At 43.4% G+C, this 14,514-nt stretch overlaps 1 protein-coding gene across 1 annotated transcript in view; it reads right to left on the bottom strand.

The window, feature by feature from the left end:
* LOC311579438 (uncharacterized protein) overlaps positions 1-14,514 on the bottom strand; it is a 39,933-nt gene that overhangs the window by 5,860 nt on the left and 19,559 nt on the right. Inside the window, exons 6-10 of the mRNA XM_084749996.1 lie at positions 9,941-10,012; positions 8,282-8,356; positions 5,760-5,878; positions 1,567-3,284; positions 681-785 (exon numbers count right to left, since the gene is read on the bottom strand). Of these exons, the coding sequence (XP_084606122.1) occupies positions 681-785; positions 1,567-3,284; positions 5,760-5,878; positions 8,282-8,356; positions 9,941-10,012 (2,089 nt within the window). The remainder of the gene's footprint in view (positions 1-680; positions 786-1,566; positions 3,285-5,759; positions 5,879-8,281; positions 8,357-9,940; positions 10,013-14,514) is intronic.

The raw sequence follows: 14,514 nt of genomic DNA on the forward strand, positions 1-14,514 counted from the left end.
ATTGGTGTGGTTTTTATTTTGGTATGTCATGGACTCCCTTTTCAGAGTAAGTAAGTGTGGTGTGTATGAGTGTGTGTGCATGCGTGTGTGTGTGTGTGTGTGTGTGTGTGTGTGTGTGTGTGTGTGTGTGTGTGGTCTCCCCAGGAAACGTCTATTACACAAGAGTGGTGTGTAGACATGTATGCAGGCAAAACACCCATTCACATAAAGCTTTTTATAAAGTACAGATAAGTGCAAGCACAAGGGTGAACTGTTCAGACATCTAAAGGGGCCACACAGGACTGTATAGAAACTTCCCAGGAGGTCACCACCACCAGTAGGTGTGGAGGGTGCTGACTGTGCGGTGGCCAGTGGACATCCCCCAGGGGTTTGTAAACTGACTCCATACTGATCTCTGTCGTCCGGGTTCACAACTGACCCTGTCCTCACTGAGGGAGCACTCACTCATTGTCCCAGCGTGTCCCACATCAACAGCACCCATCTGACACCAAAGCAGAATGTTACACAATGACCTGACGTTGAGGAGCCCTGCTTCCCAGACAGCTAGGTACCTGTGAACGCATGGGGACATGACTTGAATCCAGAGACGGTAAGTGGCTCTGGTTTTCAGTGTGCAGGTTCTAAATCTACTAGACAAGACAGGGTACATGCTGGACACATGAATGAATGGCTGTCCTTACCTCAATGAGACAGAAAATGATAATCAAAACTGTCACTACTACAGTCACAGATATTGCCAAGATGACTTTGTTGTTGTAGCCATATCCTGGGACTTCTTTTGTGAGCTAAAAAGTACAAGATAAACGAACAAGTTGACATTTCTGTTATCAAATAATAAAGTGAGAAGAGCGAAAGAAGGTAAAGGCTAACTGTTCAAATCCATTCTAGAGCTGTGATGGTAACTGATGCATGCAATCTAGCATTTGGGAAGTTAAGAGGACTGCCACGAATTTGACACTAACTTCAGCTACAACTTCAGGCCTTTTAGATTATACAGAGAGACTCTGACTCAAAGAGCCAAGGTCTGGGGCTGTCCCTTAGTGGTCGAACCCTTTGCTTAGCTTGTACTAGGCACTGAGTTTGTTCTACACTGAACAACAACAAAGAAAAATTATATTAAAAAAAAAAACCCTTAAGACATTCTTCCAGGTGAGTTGCCTTCATACTTATAAAAGATCATATTAAATCCAATGTGTTATGGGTCTTATTACAGTACATTTTATTATTATGTTCTGTGTTTTAGGTCGGCTTCAGTCTCTAAACTTAACGCCATGGAAGCAAACACATGTAATCCCAACACTGGGAAGCAGAGGCAGGTGGATATCGTTTGAGTTCTAGGCCAGTCTCGTTTGCCTAGAAAATTCCAGGAATCCGGGACTCTATATAAAAACCCTGTCTCAAAAACAAAACCCAGCAAGAAAATACATGCAGAAACATAGTAGGGAATCGCTGTTTTGGCTGGGCTAGAGTTATGTGGCCAACACAAGATCTGGCCAGGGAGCCCCTCGTCTTTCTGCTTAAATGGCTGAGAGAAGGTTGGGACCCATGCTCGGGCACTGTCCTCACCTGACTGGATTCCAGACCCTTCCGTTCACCTTGGGCTTCTGTGCTGTCATTGATGTAGTTGTCATTTTTCCACTGGTCTGTATCCCAGTCAGTCCTGGACAACTTGAATTCTTGCTGCTCACTGAGAAGCTTCATCAGGAGGCCCGTCCTGGAGACGAGCTTGGCGCAGAACAGTTGTACTTGAGGGTCAGAGCAGTCCATCTTCAAAGTCCTGATGACGTGAGAAATGAGGTTGCGCACATCATTGTTGGGGATGAGGGGCCGGAGCTGCTGGTTTAGCTGAGATTCAAATTGATCACCTGGTGACATACGCAATGGGTAACCAGATTCTTTGAAATGGGAAGGCAAGTCAGATTCCAAGTTTCTGGGAGGTTCAATAGTAGATTGCTCAACAGCTGGAATTAAGTTGGGCGTAGACACACTAGAATCTACAGCAGGATTCTCAGGGCTTGTATTTTCTGATACAATTTCTTTGGGTGCAGTAACACTTGGTTCAAGGACGTTTTCTCCAACATTACTTGTTGAGGCCTGATTTTCTTCAAGAGGTCTTTCTGTAGAAGGTTCTGAAGCAGTAAATGGCTCTGGTGAAGGCTTTCCTGCGTAACTCAGGTCTCCCAAAGATGAAAAGATCCCTCGTGCAGGGGAATTTACCAGGCTCCTCACTGCAGAGGATGCTGGACTCTTTGCAATCAACTGGAAATGAGATTTTTTCTTCCTAAGGTTTCGATGTCCTTTTTCCGGTTGAAAAGTTGGGTTAGAATCCTGCATTCTTTTCACATTATCATTTGCACTTTCTAAAACAAAAATGGTGTAAGACAAGTCTTTCCGTCGGTCTATGAAGTCAGATAGCGATTTTGTAGCGGGAGACTTACCTATCAGGAATAGCTCTGGGGAAGAAGAGACTGCCGGGAGCAAGGGCTCTAAGTGGAAGGAATTTTCCACTAACTTCCTGAGCTCCTGCCCTGGACTGACTTGCTGCCACTCTGTTGAGGGTGGGCTCCTGAGCTGCCTGTCTTTGGCGATGTTCTCCACAGGTGTCTGGACACTCTGCTTGCTCCACAGGCTCTTATCAGTCACTTCCTTGAAGTGCCTTTTCTGTGTGCCTCCTGTCCCCTTGGGGACTCTGTTCATCCTGTGGAGCTTTCTCTCTGCCTTCTCAATCTCTGCGAGACTGTCTTCCTCTGCCCAGGGTGGTTTCCATCTCTTTTCAAATATTCGTCGTTTAAAATTGGGTCCCAAACGGCTAAACTGCTGCATAAGCATGGCAGTTTTCTCTTTCTTTCTAACCTCATCAATTTCTGCATCTAACAAATTTTCTAGAAAATATAGCTTATTCAGTTTATTTTTGTAAGCCAATTTACCAGCCTTGGGTAGAGATTTGAAAGCAAAGCTCCTTGTATCATTTTTGAAAGGTCTCTGTGAATTATCTGCGTTTTGTACATTAGAAAACAGCAGCTTAATGAATGGTAACAATGTTGATACTACGTCTTCCAGATTTCCCTCTGAGAAATATGGCAATATGTAATTCAGGGCACTAATAACATCACTTTCATCGTTAAAGTCAAGTTGCTTATTCACGAAGTCTGACGAGCTAAGAAAATCTTTTTCTGAATAGCCCGTATCTGGTTCGATAATGAGCTCGGTGCTGGTGTTCTCCTTCCGGGTCTGTAGCGCTTTCATGAACGCTCCTTCTGGGTTCCTTACAGATGCTTCGTCAACTGTCAAGGAAGAGGAGATTGCCTTTAGTCAGAGAATGCTTGCAGCCCTTCCTCAGCCCACAGCCACTGAACTATACCGAGGGGCCGGGAAATACTGGATGGCGTGCCTGTTAGTGAGGAGAAAAACAAACCCATGTTTAAACCTATGAAACAGCAACAATGAAAAAAGGTATTGGCAAAGTAGCTGTTTAGAACATTCTACAGGGTGCACACAGGAAGTTGTGGAGAACTCCCAAGCTCAGCCCTCAATAAAAGCTCAGGGTTAGAGTATAGGGTCGCACTAAGTTGCCTATATGGCCTTGAAATGGGCTCCTTTTGCCATTCCGTCCATGCGCTGCCACACTCAGCTCAGAAAAAACACTTTAAACATCCTATGATACCAAGCATTGGTAGCATAAACCTTTGATCCCAGCAAAAAAAATTCTAGTCAGAGAATGAGTGAATCTCTATGCGTTCAAGGCCAGCCTGGTACACAATGAGTCCTAGGCCAGCCAAGCCCACATAGCAAGATAATCCTCAAAACACAACGAACAAACAAACAAGATCACACGAGTGATCTGTGGGTGGAAAGCCTTGAGGTTGAGCACAGACATAGACTAGCCTTCAAGGAGTGCTCCACTAGGAGAGTCAGGCAGCACTCACTGACTCAGCGTGCTCCATTAGGCGAGCCAGGCAGCACTCACTGATTCGGAGTGCTCCACTAGGAGAGTCAGGCAGCACTCACTGACTCGAGAGCCAGAAGCTCTTGGATAATAAGCAAAGACGCATTGCAAAAGAAAACCAAGCAAAATCAATCCACACCTGTCCTATAAGTCAGCGGGCACTTGAGACCTAACGCACATAACAACAGCTTCAGACTGTACTGACTACATGCACGCGGCCACTGAAGCAAGGGCAGCATTTAGTTTAAGAGCAAGAGCATTGGTACCCTTCCACCCCGTTTCATCTCTGACTCTTCATTTTATGTAATATACAGATTATATTTTATATTGAATTAAATAATGTATATATTTGATCTTTCTTTTTCTTTTTTAAGACTTATTTATTATGTATACAGTAGTATGCCTGTGTGTATGCCTGCAGGCCAGAAGAGGACACCAGATCTCATTATAGATGGTTGTGAGCCACCATATGGTTGCTGAGAAGTGAACTCAGGACCTTTGGAAGAGCAGCCAGCCCTCTTAACCTCTGCGCCATCTTGCCAGCCCCTATATTTGGTTTTTTAAGAGAGGGTTTTACTATGTGGACCTAGGTGTCCTGGCACTCACTCTATAAATCAGGCTGGCCTCAAACTCACAGAGATCTGCCTGCCTCCCAAGTGCTGGGATTAAGTCAACGAGCCCCCACCCCCTGGCTAAAATGTATGTACTTTTTAAAGATTCATTTTATGTGTATGAGCGTTTTACCTGTATTTATATATCTGTTTGGCCTGTAAAGGTCCTAAAAGGACATTGAATTCCCTGGAGCTAGAGTAATGGAAGGTTGTGAGCCACCATGTGGGCTCTGCAGACTGAGCCCTGGTCCTCTGCAAGAGCAGCAAACACTGTTAACCATTAAGTTGTCTCTTTAGCCTTGCAATATGTATTATATGTCTATATATTGTCTGTGTGTCCGTGTGTGGGGGTAGATGTGTGGTGGTTTGAGTGAGGAGGTCAGAGGGTAACTCTGTGGAGTTTGTTCTTTCCTTTATGTGAGTTCCAGGGATTGGATTTAGGTCACCAGGTGTGTGTGTGGCAAGCATCTTGCACCTCTGAGCTCTCTCTCTGGCCCATAGAACAGTCATGTTTTAAAATAATGAAATACTATCTGAGAATCCAGTTTTCACGAGGGAGAAATTCAGAGGTGTAGGGAGCTTTATTCTGAATGAATGGATAGAAATAAACAAGTGGGTTACTAGTTTAATTTTCGGGAGCATCACAGAAGGGGGTGGCAGTGATAGAAAGAGTCTAAGGGCCAGACACCCAGGAAGTCAGCTGTGACATTTTGTCTTCTAGGTATGACAGGAAAGTTACACACATGATACCTCAATAATATGGCCACCTAAGTAAAACCTGAGCAAGGACAACACCAGTAGACATATTAGGGGCAAATATCATGAAGTCCTACTCCCAGGCAAAGAACTAGAAAGCAATTAATGACTGGTGAGAGAGGGAGGATCAGTCTCTCCCAGGGATGAGCCCCTAACTGGTTGTTCAATACAAAGTGGTCAGCCATGGGTCACACACACAGAAGCAACACCAAACAGGCTCAATAGGCTGCTGTGTGTGTTTATGTATCTGCATATGTAACAGTAGCAATCAAGACAAGGAGTCAAATTAAGAGGAAGTGACGGGGAATTATGGGAGGGGATGGAAGGAGGAAAGAAGGCTGGAAGGGAAGCGATGTAATTAATTGTAATTAAAATTAATTTAGAATATTCACCAGTTAAAAATTTTTTATGTCAAAATGAAAACATTTATCAGGCAAGAGACTCACGACAGTGTGTGGTGTTTATCAGACATCCAGCGTGACAATGCAGTTTGACCGTCTTGCAGACCACCTCAATGTCAGTTTTGTATTTGCAGAGGCAGCAGGTCATGTGTCTAGGTATGATCCTACAAATGGAGAAACAGAGAATTGGTTTACTGGAAAGAGGTGACTGAGGTATACAAGAGGCAGCCAAGGCCACCTCAGGGTTTCAGAGGAAGAAGTCCTGGAGGCACATGGCATGGGTGGTTGGCTGGGGACCCAAATGGCAAATGGCTGCTCTGATATTGGAAATAATCACGGAGGATGACAGAGGTGCTCAAAGGACGAGTAAGTGTCAGGGCCGTGCTTGTGACTAAAACAAAGATGGTGAGAACAGAACTAGGTGACACTGATCTAGAGCAACATCTCTTCTGAGTGCAAAAGTCTCACTCTGGGTTGGTCATGACAGGAAGGGCCTGAGCAAGTTGCCAACCTGTGGACGGTTTTCTCTGTTCCTGTCATTAGAATATCAGAAGTTATGCAAGGTCTAAAATAGCCCACTTTAACCCGTACTTTATGGTTAAATGGCAACATGGATCACATTGGCCAAATCTGGATTATTTCTGTGTTCCAAAGAATAAGGGCTATTGTACAACTCTTTGGTAACACACACACACACAACACACACACGAGAGAGAGAGAGAGAGAGAGAGAGAGAGAGAGAGAGAGAGAGAGAGAGGCATGGATACCTGTGCACACATGGACACGGGACACAGACACCACACAAACATGAACACATGGGATTTGGGAGATAAAGACCATAGTAAAGTACAACAAAATTATAAAGAGAATCCATGAATTGATAATGGTGCTCAAAAACAAAAGCAGGGTAATTCTCCAGTAGAACCAGTTAGTGAATGTGTCAGTTTCAACCATCAGGTAATAACTGTTTCAGAGAAGATGCTTCAGGTGAAAGATGCTGCATGCTACAGTAGCAGTGAGGGCCCAGTAAGAGAAAATTATTTCCTTTTGGTCAAGAGGAGGGATCTCAGGTCTGGGGCTTTGGTGACAGCATTCTAGTTGGGCAAGTCAATCACCTGTCTAAGGGATCACCCACAGATTATTTACTAAGTGTCCCATATAAAGTGAAGTAGAAGAAGTGCAGTCTACCACCTTTGGGCGGTCAGACTTGACACCATAGGCCACCTGAAATCCCAGTCAGGAAGGCAGCACCGTGTTGACCTGAACTATTCCTGAGGAAACAGAGTAAAGCCAGATTGAAGTGCCAATGTGTAAAACACACAAAAAATCCAGTAAGAAGTGGATAGGAAGGTCACCAGTTCTAGGCTACAGAAGGAGACATAGACAAAACACAAAACTCAACAAGAACATAGACATCAGCTGGGCGGTGCTGGTGCACGCCTTTAATCCCAGCCCTCGGGAGGCAGAGGCTGGCGGATCGCTGTGAGTTTGAGGCCAGCCTCTGGTCTACAAAGCGAGACCTGGACAGCCAAGGCTACATAGAGAGACCCTGTCTTGAAAAACAAAACAAATGAGAGAGAGGGGGGCTGGGAACATAGATATCTCATTCATTGTGGGCCCTGCCTTAAAGGAAGCACACAGTAAAGGGGTTTTGTATATGACTAGACACTCCAGAACACCAGCTAATAAAGAGTTAAGGTGACTAGAATACAGGCAGCACTTCAGATGTGCTAGCAGAAAGGCAAAGCTGTTTCTATCCCAGACTGGACAGGAAGTGCCAGAGTAGCTGAAGACGGCCTTGACTCGGACTGTGCCTGGTGATTTGTCTCAAACCCAGGTCATCATGCATGCTAGGCAAACACTCTACCCACTGAGCTACACCCCCAACCCAGGCAAACACCTTTTGAAGACATGGTTCCTTCGTGCCCTGCTGGCGAGACATGCTGAAGGCCACACTCAGTGAGAGAAGACAGATCCAAAAGGCCACACACTGCAGGTGTCATTTATGAGATATTCTGGAAGAGGAGAGCTATAGGGCCAGGAATAAGATTGGTGGGTCACAGGGGATGATGGTGGGAGGGGTACAAAGGGGCAGGAGGGACCTTTAGGAGGTGACAAATGTAAAGGAACTGTGAAAGCTCATTAACCCATGCGCTTGAATTAACTGCATGAAAATTATACCTCAACAACTCAGACTCAAGATATAACGAAAACCTCAACAACATTTAAAAATATAAGAAACTGTAAAGAAATCTAGGGCTGGCAAGATGGCTGAGCAGTTAAAAGTCCCCTGTCACACAACAAATTTGATGCCTGGAATCCACAGTGTAAGGAGACAGCCAACTCCTAAATTTGTCCTTTGACCTCCATACTCACACTGTGGTATTCATGCCTTCTCTCTCTCTCTCTCCCTCTCTCTCTCTCTCTCTCCCTCTCTCTCTCTCCTCTCTCTCTCTCTCTCTCTCTCTCTCTCTCTCTCTCTCTCTCTCTCTCTCTCTCTCTCTCCCTCTCTCTCGAACATTTTCAAGACTAAGTGAAGTGAATTATTCTCAGGAAATAAACCTTACAGATTTTCCAGTTCCAGAGTCTTCATGAGGATGTTCTCGACCACTGTCACTTGCACCTGTGTTTTCCCCAGGTCTCTGAAGGAGAAAGCGAGACTTCATGAGGAGCCATTTGCATCACACGTGGTTACTTAAGCTTTGGCTTTCCTATGGACCTGTCTGGCTCAGGAGCGTATTGTTGGGGTTGGAGAGATGGCTCAGAGGTCAAGAGCATGTACTGCTTATATCCGTAGATATTTCATAGAGCTTTTTTGGGGGAAAAAAGTTTACCATTTACATCATCAAATTAATAAACTTGGCACAGGACTGAACCCATCTTTTTGTCTTTGTCTCCTCATTTTATATTGCATCCTTCCTATTACAACTCCCACTCTATAGTTTTTTTATTTTTTCACTTTAACTTCAAATACTTAATTCCCATTTATTTGAAGTTGTCAGTCTGTATATACTATTTATATTAAAACCACAAGAAGCTGGTTATTTAAATTTTTGGAACAGGGTTTGTCTGTGTAGCCCTGGTTGTCCTGGAACTCACTTTATAGATCATGCTGGCCTTAAACTTACAGGAACCTGCCTGCTTCTGCCTCCTGAGCGTTGGGACTAAAGATGTGTGCTACAACACAGAGCTTCCTTTTCATTTATTTTAAAAAGAATGTTTATTTATTATTTGTGTGTGTGTGTGTGTGTGTGTGTGTGTGTGTGTGTGTGTGTGTGGGCACGGACGCGTGTGCAGGGGGTACCCACAGAGGCCAGAGGTTTTAGATTCCCTAGAGCTGGAGTTATAGGCAGTTGTAAGTGGCCCAGTGTGGGTGTTGAAAAATCAAATATGACTTCTTTTTTAAAAGTAGTGTACACTGTGACCAAGCTTTTAAGAAGTTTGGCTGTTCTTCCAGAGGACTGCGGTTCCATTCCCACATCCACAAGCTGGCTTACATTTGCTTGTTACTCCAGTCATCTGGCACCCTCTTCTGGCATCTATGGGCACTGCATGCACAAGCTGATACACATTCACAGGGAAAACATCCATACACCTGATTTTTTTTAATTCAAAAAGTAGCGTACACATGGCTTTTTGCATTCTCAGATGATATTCCTATGTGTTTACATATACTTCTTTATGTTCTTCAATATTATTTCCTCCTCAGCCAAATGTCTTGCTTGCTTTTATTTTTTGTTTTAATTTTTTAAAAACAATGTCCCTGAGCCAGGTGTGGTTGTGCATGTCTGTAATCCCAGCACTTGGAAGGCAGAGGCAGGTGGATATCTGTGAGTTCTGTAACCAGCCTCTACAGAGTGAGTCCAGGACAGCCGAGGCTACATAGAGAAACCTTATCTCAATACAAAAACAAAACAAAAACAAAAACAAAAACAAAAACAAAAACAATGTCCCTGTATAGTCTGGATGGTCTGTAATTCATAGAGATGCACCTGCCTGTGCCTTCCAAGTGCTGGGATTAAAGGCATGCACCACCTCTCCTGACTTTCCATATTTTTCTCAATGATTTTTTTCAACAATCTAATTAAAACTAAAATTGTGAGTTGTTTATTATTATTATTATTATTATTATTATTATTATTATTATTATTGACAAATAACCTCTTGATGGAAATAAAGAAGAACAGAAATCATCTCAGGAGCCATGATATTACCACAATACTTACAGATATTTTAATGCTGGCAATTTAAAAAGGTAGGGATCTTCAATAACTGTCAGAGGGTTACGGCTGAGAACTCTGAAAAATGCAATGGAATTTACATTATGAACATTTCAACCTGCATGACTCTACACACACACACACACACACACACACACACACACACACACACCTCATATTTTTTTCAGATCGTAAGACACACCCAGTTTTTAGAGCAGAAAAAAAATATTCTGAACCAAATTAGTATAGTAGAATAAAAGTATGTATTAAAATATAACAAAATATGGTAATATTAAAGTGTTAACTCAACAGGAGGAAAGACTTAAGCACTTTTCTAGTTTTCTGAAACCCCAAAAATCTCATCGCCCATACTTCAAGATGCGTGCCCATTTTTAGAAAGACAAAACACTTTGTAATTAGTACATTAGGTCAAGAAATATGATAGGTGGGAGCTGGGGAGATGGCTCAGGGGTTAAGAGCACTGTCTGCTCTTCCAAAGGGTCCTGAGTTCAATTCCCGGCAACCACATGGAGGCTCACAACCTATAACGAGATCTGATGCCCTCTTCTGGCCTGCAGGTGTATATAATATATATGTGTGTATAAAATATACATAATATATAAATCTTAAAAAGAAAACGAAAACTGATAAGAAAGTTTCCCTGGCTTTGGAGGGACACAGAAGGCTGTTGAGGAGCTGGAGGCAGGTCCTGTCACAGCCGGTCTCCATCACATGTCCTCACTCGTGTTCTTGACGAGCACAGGACTGAGCTTGGGCCGGTCTCCTGGCCACTGTCACCCCTATGCATGAAGGGATTAAGTAAGCAACATTGTTTATACATCAATAAAATGAGTAAAGTCTCTTTCCCACTGTCTTGACAGAAGGCGTTGTTTTGTTGCCCAGTCTGGGAAACAAACAAAAACAAACTGAAATAGGAGAACTGAAGCGAAACAGAAAACAGAGAGTCTTTTAGGGGAAGTCTATTCACAAATTAGTACGGAACACATTAAGAATTGCTTGCACTCCAAAGCATCTGCGGTGGTTTCATATTTAATCCTGATTATAGGTGGTAGAGGCAATCATTGACCAATTTTCTTTAAAAACTTAAAAAAATTTTTTTAGTTAAAAAAATTAAATTATGTGTATAATGTGTGGGGAGCAGGAGCAGGCGTACATGTGAGGGCAAATGTCTGCGGTGTCCACAAGAGGGAGGCAGTGCCTATGGGACTTTGAATTCCTGTCCACTATAAGAGCAGTAATTGCTTTTTTTTTTTCCTAGACAGGGTCTCTCTGTGTAGCCCTGGCTGTCCTGGACTCACTCTGTAGACCAGGCAGGCCTCGAACTCACAGACATCCACTGGCCTCCGCCTCCCGAGTGCTGGGATTACAGGCGTGCACCGCCAACTGGCTGCAGTTAAGTGCCCTTTACCACTGAGCTATCTCTCCAACCACCAGCCCTGCTTTCCAGATGAGGCAACCAAGGCACACAAAGGTCATAGAATGTGTCCTCGTTTGCTAAGGATATAAAAATGGAAAATTGGAGTTTGAGGCTAGTTCTGATTCCAAAGCCTATGTTTAACGTGAAGAAAGAGGATTTGAGAGAGCCATGATGAAATCTTACTCTTGAGACTTAGTTTAGAACAGCTTTTCATTTTATTTAGAATTCCTGGGTTAGAGGTAGTGTACATGCCAGGCTGTGCATGTGAGTATCAGGGTGGAGTGGATGTCAGCAAATACTTTTGGGGAGTCCGTTTTCTTCTCCCACTGGGTTCTAGGAATCAGACTTAGCTCATCCAACTTGTGCATCAAGAGCTTTTACCTGCTGAGCCGCCTCCACACCTAACTTAGCCTTTTTCTTTTTCTTTTTTTCTTTCCTCCTCCTCCTCCTCCTCCTCCTCCTCCTCCTTCTTCTTCTTCATTTTTTTTTCGAGACAGGGTTTCTCTGTGAAGCCTTGGCTATCCTGGACTTGCTTTGTAGACCAGGCTGGCCTCGAACTCACAGAGATCCACCTGCTTCTACCTCCTGAGTGCTGGGAATAGCCTTTTTCTTTTATTTCTATATTGACAGTGGTGACCTAGGACTTCATGCAGAGACACTGTGTGTTCTTAGAAGCTCTAGCTCATACAACATATTTTGATCATATTCTTTCTAGAAAACTTTTTTTAATTAAAAAAGATTAATTTATTTATTATCGATTATCTATACACTGTTCTGCCTGCATGTATGATTTTGAGCCATCATGTGGTTGCTGGAAATTGAACTCAGGACCTTTGGGAGAGCAGCTAGTACGCTTAACCTCTGAGCCATCTCTCCAGACCCTAGAAAACATTTAAAAATACAATTTCCTGGCCAGGCCAGTTGGTGCAAATGGCAGGTAGATGACTTACTGCCAACATGACAACTGTATTTACTCCCTGGACCTTGTTGTCTTCCATACACATGCAAACTAAACAAATAAAGGTTGAAATATAAATCTCAAGAGTGTATTAATAGTGTAAAATAATGGGTTTGAAATAACTTTTAAAAAGGAAACAAGTCTCATTAGCCCAGGCTAGCCCCAAACTTGAACTCACTATACAGCTCATGATGAGCCTGTTATTCTGATGTTCCTGACTTTACCTCCCATATGCTTCTATGGCCATGAGTGGCTCAGAAGCTAACTGTTCGAACCTTATGTGCTTACTTGAGAACATCTCTATAACAATTATGATTTCCTTTTATTTCTTTTCTTAATGATTTCTCATGATTAACATTTAATTACCCCACTATCATTGAGACTTTAGAGATTTAAAGCTATGACATGTTGACATCAGTGGAAATGGTTCAGTAAGGACATCAGAGTTCATCCCTTCATAAAACAATGTATTATCAGCTGGGCGTGATGGCGCCCACCTTTAATCCCAGCACTTGGGAGGCAGAGGCAGATGGATCAATGTGAGTTCGAGGCCAGCCTGGTCTACAAAGAGAGACCAGGACAGCTGAGGCTACACAGAGAGACCCTGCCTCAGAAAAACAAAACAAAACCAAAAACCAAAAAATTATAGAAGTGTGGAAATTTAACCAAAGGTTTACCACATCCCAGAATCATTTATTCAAGAAAACCAACTCAATTTCTGTAAGAACACTAAGCTTTGTGTTAACTTGGCCTAGATCATTCCTCATCTTAGTGCAGTGGTAACCTTAAAAAAAAAAAAAAACAAAAACAAAACAGCCCACAGCCCCACTACTAGAGGGAGCAGGATGGAGGCCCAGCTCCTTCAAAGCTCCAATCCCAAGGAATTGGTGACCTCTAATGAGATCAGACTTGTCTGTACTTGACCTTACATGAACATTCTCTAGTTCTAGAAACTTCCCCAGAAGGTGTTTTTAGAGAACAATTGCAAGCAAGTGTTTTGACTGAGGGGGCAGTTGGGACAACAAAGAGCCTGTGCCATAGAATGACAGAAAGCAGAGGAATACCGTATCCATAGGAACTCTGAGATGCTCATACATGTGCTTGGGAAATGGAAGACCACAGCCATATTCCTGAGCATCTGGAAGGCCATGCATGCGTGTATGCTTGAGCACAGGAGGAATACCTGAGGAAAGTCACTCCTGGCTGACCTTGAAGTTCTGCACAAGTAGAAGGAGTGCCTCCAAAAGCACCCACACAAGAACCCCAAAGGCGGGAAGGAAAACGGGTTCCTTAGAGGAAGATGGTCAGAGAAATAAGCAGTGACCCAGACCCTGCTCCAATGTGCATGAAGTATGTGAGGAAAGAGGAAATCCTTTCTTTTCCTCATCTATAAGGTCCATGAGCCTGAGCGCACGCCTCCCAACGTGAAGCGCCTCAGTGTAGGATCCTGTTATACAAGTAGAGTCTAAGGAATAAAAAGTGGTGAGCCTGCATCTTAACTATAGTTCTGAGAGTCACTGTGCTTAAAACTTGCTACGAGGAAGACAGGCGAAAGTGGCTTAAGCCAGCATGATCTGGGTTCAAACTCTGCCTCTGTAACTTCCTACTCAAGTGATGTGAATAAGACAGCCTGACATCTGAGTTCTTTCAGTAGCATTTTCTTTAACAAGCAGTCCAGGATCCAAGGGACATGGCCAAAACAGGTGGCTCAGCACTGGTGACTTCGTATGTACAATGGACCAGGGGCAGGAACCCTGGGGATGACAGATAATAAATAGTGTGCCCAGGAGCTGTACAGGTATGGATTTCCTAGAAGGAAATGCAGCCCTCTGCCTCATAAGTTCTATTGGAAGTAGCAACTTCAGGATGCTGTCCCGAAGCCACAGTTTCTTATGGTTCTGCCACTTGTTAGTGATGTGAACATAGATAAGTTAGCCAGCGTCTCTCACTTTCAACTTTTATCATTCACAAAATGTGGATGATAGTGGTTTCACTGCAAGAATAGTGAAAATCAGCGACATGTTTGAATGTGTGCTACCTGCCCAACACTTCTGTAGGAACTTCATGACACTGTTTCATTTGTTTTGGTATTTTAAATACTGCCCAGAACAGAACAAACATCTTATAGACATAGGTATCAAAGAGTTGTTAGAGGCAGAGGCAGAACTACTAGGATTACAAAAG

Source organism: Acomys minous (assembly GCF_964271855.1).
Source record: "Acomys minous genome assembly, chromosome: 12".
In the NCBI taxonomy this organism is placed as follows: Eukaryota; Metazoa; Chordata; class Mammalia; order Rodentia; family Muridae; genus Acomys; species Acomys minous.